Source organism: Tupaia chinensis, unplaced genomic scaffold (genome assembly GCF_000334495.1).
Source record: "Tupaia chinensis unplaced genomic scaffold, TupChi_1.0 Scaffold000478_3, whole genome shotgun sequence".
NCBI classification, from domain to species: Eukaryota; Metazoa; Chordata; class Mammalia; order Scandentia; family Tupaiidae; genus Tupaia; species Tupaia belangeri.
In genome coordinates, this window is record NW_006159990.1 from 8,100,294 (window position 1) to 8,109,634 (window position 9,341).

A 9,341-nucleotide genomic window follows, 5' to 3' on the forward strand; every position below is an offset into this window, starting at 1 on the left:
TTTGTTTGTTTGGTTTGGTTTGGTTTGGTCTTTGTCATAGTGTGTATGCACTCACCAGAGAGGGAAAGTGAGAAATCACTCCCCAGGGAGGATGGCCATGCCACCCACAGTCCCATCTCCATTCTCCACTTGGGATTCTGGATATGCATACAAATGTGCCTGGTGTAATTTTCAAGCTGCCAGGTCTAGGATGTGAACCAAGGTTGACCATATGGTAGTCCAGCACCTTAACCACCTACACCACCTGCTGGCCTCAGAAGTGCTAAGTACTTTTAGATGCACCCTTCCTACATGGCTCAGGAGCACTGGGAAGGGGGGAGTTGAAGAACAAAGAAAAGTGCTGTCTGTTAACACTCCCCAAGTATCTGTTTTGCCACAATCATGATATCACCACTCATTATGAATACTCCCCAGAAGAACACAATAAACCATGTGATACTAGTGTTTGTGTGTCTTAATCATTATTTTATTTCTATAGCATTTATGAACTAAAAATCTAACTAGTTCATCCCCTAGAAATGAACTGATGAGAACAAAAAGTTTCTCATCAACCTCTCCTTCATGACAGAAAGTGTGTTTGAGCCCAGGCTAAGCAAAGAGGTCCAGGTTCTCTGGACCCACATTCAAGGGGCCACCTTTACTGTTGCTGCAGCTGTAGATCTGATACTCTCTCAGCAAAATGTCCTACCAAGCTTCTGGGGCTGGGGAAGAGGAGCTGCATCCCAATGCTCCTCCTCAGGGCAGAAGCAGCTCTTGCCCCTAAATTTTCTCTGATGGTGCACAGTCTCACCATGCCTCCACACTGGACCTGCCTTGAGCAGTGCAGCCAGGCAGGGTACTAAGAGGCTGACCCCAGCCCCCGTGAGCAGTGTCTCCTGCAGAGGGGAGCCCAAGCCGGGAGCATCCTGTACACAGCCCAGCACCTGGCAGGTATCGCTGTGGAGGGTATGGGTCCTGAAGTTCTGCTTCAACTTTAAGCTGATCAAGGCACAACTTTTCTTTCTGCAGGTGCCAGCTGTTCCTGGTGCATTATTTTTTCATAATAGATGAAAGTTCTAGAAGCATGTTCTGAAAGAGATAGGGGGGAAAAGAGAAACCAGACTCAAAGCATTTGTCAAAGTCAGTCCTACCTGCCCACCTGGGACTCCATGTATGTGAAAGATACCAGGGATCCAAACAAATCCTGTTGCAGAGGATTCTGTTTTCTCAGCGATGAATGTGTCCTGCTGCCTGATAGTCTTACTGTGAAAGATCTGAATCCTACCTCCTTTCTGCATCTCCTCCTCTTCCTGTTGTTGTTGCCTTGTCCAAAATTAAAGCCCGAAACTGAAAAGTCAACTTTTCCCTAAGCTCCATCTTAGCCCCGTCTACAATTAGCTAGATTTTTGGCTTTGCATAATTAGAAGGAGGAAATTAATACAAATGATAATGTTTTATTTTGTAATAATCTATCCTGATCCCAGAATTATGCTGAATTCAGGCTGTTTTGTGTAGAAAGTACAAGAAGCAACAATGGAATATTGGAGAAAGAGCTTGAGCTGAGTCAGACAAGCTTAGGATAAAATTCCAGTTCATTCACTCACCCAGTAAATACTCATTTATCCCCCTACCATGTCCCAGGACTGTGATTCATCACACCCTAACTGCATAACTGCAGAAAAATCACTGTTTCCTTATGTGTAAAATGGAGCTTACCATCGGTTACAGTGAGGAAGCCATAGCAGTGTCAAGACCACAGTCAGGCACTCAGTAAAGCAAGTATGCTTTCTCTTCTTGTTTAGATTCTTTAAATTAAGTGAGCAAATTAAGTGAGTAAAACTTCTCAACCAAAATTATAACAATCCACCCTCCAAACATTCACCTTGTTAACTCTTGTTAATAATGTTGAATCAAAAAAAGACCTTTGGACCAACAGATGGTGTAATGGTTATATCACTGGACTCTCATATAGTCGACCATGGTTTGAATTCTAGACCCGGTGGCTTGAAAAAACTCATGGCAAGCACATGTGTAGTTGTGCCCAAAATCCCAAGAGGAGAATGGAGAAGAGATTGCAGCATAGCCATCACCCTAGGGGGGTGATTTCTCATTTTCTGTCTCTCTGTTTCTGTCTCTCTGGCGAGCGCACACACCCTAACAAAAATATCTCCAAAAAAAAAAAAAAGACGACTTTTGCAAAGGGGACAAAAAACTTAGAAATCAGTGATTTTCATATTTAATGTAATATTTAAGAATTTAAAGAGGAGTTAAGGATAAAAGTCAGACTGGAAGAAAAATCTTTCAGTATCTACATAAATAAGGGACAGAAAGAAAACAGAAAATTTTCCTTTTGATCTGTACATTTCTGTGTTGCTTAAGTTTTTAATAATTAAATACTAGTTGGGAAAAAAAACAGGGCTCCAACTTTCTTTAAATTTCTGAACAAGAACTATGTACTGGATGGTATTAGACAGAGAAAAAAATTGTTGCTCTTTTTTTCCAGGAACAACTCACTGCATTCTTTTTTTGTTTTTCTTTTCATTTTTGTTTGTTTGCTTTGGGTACATGCATTCACCAGAAAGAGAGAGAGAAAAAAAAATGGGGGCAGTGGGATACTCCACAATCCCTTCTCCTCATTCTCCTCTCAAGATTTTGGTCACGCACAGTCATGTGCTCAGTGTATTTTTCAAGTCCAAGACTCAAATAGTGGAGTCAGTCAGTTGGGATCCAGCCACCTTCACTACCATGCCACTGGCCCTCTCACTGTATTCTTTAGGAAGTCTCCCTGTCCAAAAAGATTAGAAGAATTCACAGGGCAGCCTCCTTCCTAGTGCCAAAATCTCCTTTTTACAACCATGGTTCTGAATGCTGGCTGCAAAATTAGAAAAACCTGAGAGCTTTAAAAATATCTCCAGATATTCTTACTAGGACATCTTTTGGCATTTGCTTGATAATTTACTGTAGAACTGGGCATGAGAATTTTGTCCCACAGGTGAAGACACTCAGCAATAAACAGAGTTCTCAGGACAGAGGGCAGAGTGGGTTCTTCTGCTCATGTTCATTCAGCACCTGAAAGTCTGCTCTCCTCTCCCAATTAAGTCTGCCCTCAAAGAATCATGCTTAATAGAAATTTGTTCAATAGTCAACACATTTAGGCTTAAAGAAATTGTGGGATTAGAGCAATAGAAAGGAAAATAGGAATGTAAAATCATAGCTCTATCAGACAACTTTCTGACCTACTAAACAAAATGAGTTTCTTGGGGCCAGCAGATGACGTGGTGGCTAAGGCCACTGGACTCCCACAAGGCCAACCTATCTCAGCTAAACATTGCTTTCTCTGCCTTGATTCTTGCCAATGCAAAGCCTCCTCTCTCATAAAAGGAGGTACACAAAAAGGAAAACGATGAAAGTTGTCTTGCTGACTTTGCAAATGCAGATAAGAAGCAGTCACTGGCAAAGTTATTCTAAAATAGTAGTTCTGAACCCTAGATGCACAATGACACCACCATGGGAGTTTTAAAAATACTGATGCCTGCATCTTATCCACAGAGATAGTTTAACTGGGATTGGATAGATCCCAAGCATAATTTTTTCCCCAAACTTCCAGATGCTCTGATGTAGAACCAGGGTTGAGAATCATGCTGTAATTTATTTTATTTTATTTTATTTTTTAAAGAGATATTTTTGCTATAGGACACATGCACTCACTGGAGAGGCAGAGAGAGAGAGAGAAAGCAAGAAATCACCCCCCAAGGGGAGTTGGTCACACCGCAATCCCTTCTCCTTCATTATCCTCTTGGGATTTTAGGCCACATGCACACATGTCCAGCATGAGTTTTTTGCTTTGTTTTATTTTGAGAGAGATTTTTGCTACAGGGCACATGCACTTGCCAGAGAGACAGAGAGAGGCAGAGAGACAAAAAGTGAGAAATCCCCACCCGGGGCGGGGGGATGGCCACCCTGCAATCCTTTTTCCTCCATTCTCCTCTCAGGATTTTGGGCACACACACACATGCCCCCAGAGTGAGTTTCAAGTTGCCAGGCCTGGGACTCAAATCACAGTCGACTACATGGGAGTCCAGAAAGTAACCATTACACCATCTTCTGGTCCCATGCCCAGTGCAAGTTTTAAACCATCAGGTCCAGGACTCGAACCATGATCAGCTACATGGGAGTCCAGTGATGTGTAAGCATTACACCATCTGCTGGTTCCTAGAACCATGCTGTAGTTTAACATGGAGTTCCAAGCACTCATACATTGAACTTGAACACAATCTCCTAGGTAGATGGCTGGTCACAGGCAAGAAACAAATATCAGTTTGAGAGAAGAATTCTAGGAAAACTAAATTAGACTGATTCCTGCTATGGCTTTAGTGCCATACCAATGGTATCTCTAAATCCATAGGAGATAAGAAACTGGGTAGAGGAATTCGATCACTGTTAAAACAAAGAATGAAATAAAAATGTATATAAACTCACCTGGAAAGGTCTCCCATCAAATTTGGTGTAGGGGGGGTTCTTTTTTTTTTTAAGAATTATTTACTTTTAATTTTATTTATTCATTACTTATTTTATCTTGACCAGAGAGAGACACAGAGAGAGTGAGAAAGTGAGAAAGCAAGCCACCAGATTCAGGACTTGAACCATGGTCAGCCATATGGGAATGTCCAGAGCCTTAACCACCATGCCACTTGCTGGTCCCTGGGGGGGTTCTTTTTAATAGAAAAAAAATCAGACTGTTAGAAACAGTGGGAAAAACAAGAGTCATCCTTAGTTCCAGAATTGAGACAAATCCACAGTAAATATCCATTATGTTTTACAATGACCGGGGAATAATTATCCCACCATGGCTTTTCAGAGAATGAAATTAAAATCAATAAAATATTGATTTTAGTCTTTGTAAAATATATCACCAAATATTTGTATATGGCTTTTAAATGTCAGCCGTATTAAACAATGGAGTACATCCTCTTTCTTTACTGAGATGAGGGCAACTCAAGGTTACAAATGATCCCTTCTCTGATCCAGTTTCCACACAATGACAGAAAGAGCTTTCTAAAGTACAACTCTGATTCAGTACCTCCTCTGGTTCATATCTTCTATGGGTTCCACATGGCTTTCATAGAAGGCCTGCTGTCTTGTCCTCCATCCTTCTTTTTCTCTGTAGCCCTTCTACCACCCTGTGCTCCAGCCACACACAGCTCCCCAACAGCCATGCTGTGTGACACCTTTGTTAGACTTTGTACTGCTCCTCCTGCCAGGACGACCTTCCTCACGTACCCCAGTTCTCCAGGTTCTGGAGAAATTCACCACATATTTCATGATTCAGTTCAAAAAACTTCAACTACAAAATTTTCCCTGACTTACCCATACAGATGGGGTCACTCCCTCTTATGTCCAGTCACCCCCACTGATAGGGCTTTTCACACTTGATTACATCTATATATTCACCCGTTTAATTTTTCCATTTAGACTCTGAGCTCTTTAATGGCAGAAATGGTATCCTATTGGGACCAGAAATTAGCGTAATGGCTATGTTGCTGGACTCCCACATTTCTACCACCCTGTGCTCCAGCCACACACAGCTCCCCAACAGCCATGCTGTGTGACACCTTTGTTAGACTTTGTACTGCTCCTCCTGCCAGGACGACCTTCCTCACGTACCCCAGTTCTCCAGGTTCTGGAGAAATTCACCACATATTTCATGATTCAGTTCAAAAAACTTCAACTACAAAATTTTCCCTGACTTACCCATACAGATGGGGTCACTCCCTCTTATGTCCAGTCACCCCCACTGATAGGGCTTTTCACACTTGATTACATCTATATATTCACCCGTTTAATTTTTCCATTTAGACTCTGAGCTCTTTAATGGCAGAAATGGTATCCTATTGGGAACCAGTAATTAGCGTAATGGCTATGTTGCTGGACTCCCACATAGTCGACCGCGATTCGCGTCCCGGACCTGGTGGCTTAAAACTCACACCGGGCGCGTGTGCGTGCGTGCCCAAGATCCCAAGAGGAGAATGGAGGAGAAGGGATTGCGGCGTGACCATCCCCCCTGGGGGGTGATTTCTCGCTTTCTGTCTCTATGTCTCTCTCTGTCTGTCTGGTGAGCGCACACGCCCTATAGCAAAAACCTCTATCCATCCACAGACCTAGAAATTAAAATGATTTATATAAAGTAAGTTTTCTATAAGATTATTTTATTAATGGAATTTAACTAAATGTATTAAATACATAAATTTCTCCCACGTTAAATTAATGTTCTTTTCCATCTCCTCTCTATATGCACACACATACACACCAGGAAGGAGGAAAGGGAAAGAAGTTACCAGAGTGGAACAGCTCTTGTGATCATTGTGTGACCAGAAGGGGTATTTGTCTTTACTTACCATTGATGTTCTGTTCCCAGTGGTAGAAGGCAGAGGTGAGGGGCTGTTTTCTCGGTGGGTAAAATCCATGCAGGAGCTATTCTGAGAGCTGGAACTTCCTAGATCGCTGTGCAGCTGTCCCTTTTTAGACAACAATCTGGACAGAAAGCTGGCCTTGTGATTGCCCAGGCGAGATCTATCTATCCAAATCCCACTCTCTCTCACACTGCCATCACTGTCTCTGCAGTGACTGTGTACATCTGTGAGAGGCTCACCTGAAAGTTCCAGATCCTGAGACTTTTCCAAGGTTCCTATTGCATAGGATGGACAGTGTCTAGAGGCCGTCATTTTACCTAGCCAGGACTGGGGCACTGTATTATGTGGTCCAAAAGAGGAATGAGTTTGTTGCTGTCCGCGGTGCTGAATTCTGGCACCGCCATCCCAGGGACTTGGGCAGTGAGTGTGGAGCTGTCCGCTGTGCTGATCTTTCTCAGACCAGTCTTTTTTGCTACGGGAAGGGTCTATCCCAAGTCGCCTGGGCTGTGGGATTTGCCACATGCTTTTAGACTTTGGCACATTGACTTGGATAACTTGCTGTTGATTGTTGGCTTGAAGTAGAGACATTCTTTCAGGCAAGGAAGAGCAAATCATACACTGCTGAGGCACTGCATTTTTTTTTGAGTGGAATGGAGGACCACTTTCATACTCAATGCCCTCACTGCTGGATTTTTCATAAAGTGCCCTCGTGATTGTCTTGATGCCCAGATGAAATATCTCCAGTATATTGAGTAACAACGATATGGCTGCAATACTGTGCATAAAGAGCATAAAGATGGTCTTTTCTGTGGGTCTGGATACAAAGCAATCCACTGCATTGGGGCAAGGAGGCTGAGTACATTTGTAAAGAGGGTGCATTTGAAACCCATAGAGAATATATTGACCTATCATGAACCCCACTTCCAGCACAGATCTAATCAAGATGTGTAAGACATAAGTACGCAGCAGACATCCTTTCAGAGGAACTTTATGGATCCTCTTCTGCTCCTCTAACCTCCTCAGTTCCCTATCTATCCTTTGTTGCTCCTCCAAGTCAAGCTCTGGGTTTTCCAGCTGGGCTCTAAGATGTGATTTTTTTCTCTGCCTCTCTTTCTCAAAGGCCCTGAGTCTATAAAGTGCATGGCCCATATACACCAGAGAAGGAGAAGACACAAAGATAATCTGTAAAACCCAGAACCTGATCAAAGAGATAGGGAAAGCATCATCATAACAGATGTTCTTGCAACCTGGCTGCTGGGTGTTGCAGGCAAATGCTGACTGTTCATCATCCCAAACATCCTCAGCAGCCACACCAAGTACCAGCATTCGGAAGATGAAGAGGATGGTCAGCCAGATTTTCCCCACTATGGTTGAGTGGGAATGAACTTCCTCTAGAATGCCACCCAGTAAGTTCCAATCCCCCATGGTTAGAGACTAATGTCTGAAATACACAGAAAGCACTGAGGTTAATAGCACCCATGGGTGTAATATATAAAGACATAGGCTCACAAATACAGGAGGCTATTTTTCCATGTCAGCAAAACTAAAGGATTTGCCAGTCCTAATATTCATGGTCCTTGCTTGATAAAATAAAATGTTCCCAAGGAATATTATTTAAAAAGAAAAGAAAAGACCTTCCACAATCTGACCCAATTTGCTTCCTATCCTCTTATACTTTCCCACATGGCTGCCGGTCAATTTAATATACTCACTGACCTCTACATTTGAACAGTGCATTCCCATTGCACAATTTGCTCATTCTTCTACCCATATAAGATGTCCCATTTAACCATACATCTAACATGTTAATGTTAATAAGTCTCAACTCCTCAGGAAGCTTTACCCAACTGTCCCAAGTTGGAGTTATTTTTCCCTTTCCTGAATTCTCACAACCCTATTGTTTCTATCATTTATTTAGTGCTGTGCTTAAATGAGTTTTGAGATATTTGTGTGTATATCCCCCTTCTTGGAGAGGTACAGTCCATGCCTGTTTTCAGTAGCATTTTGGTCTTTGCACACAGAAGGATCAATATATAATAGCAGTTGAATTGTCTTCACTTTAAAATTCAGTTACTTAATCTTATCACTGAAATAACCACCATCAGGAAAAACAAAGAAGATCTCCCTTGCATATTATCCATGGCTTTCACTGCAAGATAAAGTACAAATAAAACAGAAATTAGCCAAGTAAACCCTCAAGGACTGGCTCAGAAAAAGGTAGTTTTGTGTCAGGCAGACACAAAAACAATAATAGCACATGATTAAATACACTAAACTATATCTTGAATATCATGTTTTCATGGAATTTTTGCTAACTTAGAAGAAGGGTGAATATAAACGTCTCTAGAAATCTTGGGGTAGGGAAAAGAATGAAGGGATAGATGACAAGGACTGATTACTTTGTTTACCCTGAAAAACTAAAGTTTTTCAAAGTTCAGTGAGATTAAAACACTTGACATGTTAAAGCCTTCTAAGATATGGAAGCCTAAGAGATATAAAAAGATATTTAAAAAAAGAAAAGTACTAGTACGTTAAAATAGATAAAGAAACTATTTACCCCTTCCATGATTTGCTCATTCAATATTTACCAAAAATCTTACTGTCTAGGCATAGTACTAGACGCCAGCAATTTAACAACAAATAAGATATATTTGGTCTCAACCCTTACTGTATTTGATCATTAAGCACTCCCAATAACATTTAAAGATTGAAAAGACAAAAATAAATAACTGCCAAAGAAAATACAAGAGAAAAAATGCATATGGAATCCTTAGTTTTTCCCTATTTATCTCCAAACACAAAAATAAATTCCAGATGTATTACATTGAAAAAGTTAACCATTAAAGTATTTAAGTACAAAAGAACAATTGCTAAGACATGGAACCAACACAAATGTTCATGAACAGATGAATGGATTAAAAAGTTGTGGCACATATACTCTATGGAATATTA

At 41.3% G+C, this 9,341-nt stretch overlaps 1 protein-coding gene across 1 annotated transcript; it reads right to left on the bottom strand.

Moving 5' to 3' along the window:
• Positions 1 to 278: 278 nt before the first annotated feature.
• On the bottom strand, positions 279 to 7,896 carry GJA10 (gap junction protein alpha 10). Its single transcript, XM_006156119.3, has 2 exons — positions 6,375 to 7,896; positions 279 to 1,068 (listed from the first exon to the last, which is right to left on the bottom strand). Exons 1-2 carry the CDS (start codon positions 7,812 to 7,814, stop codon positions 1,030 to 1,032), a joined length of 1,479 nt encoding a protein of 492 aa, XP_006156181.1. The 5' UTR covers positions 7,815 to 7,896; the 3' UTR covers positions 279 to 1,029.
• Between the last annotated feature and the right edge of the window lie 1,445 nt (positions 7,897 to 9,341).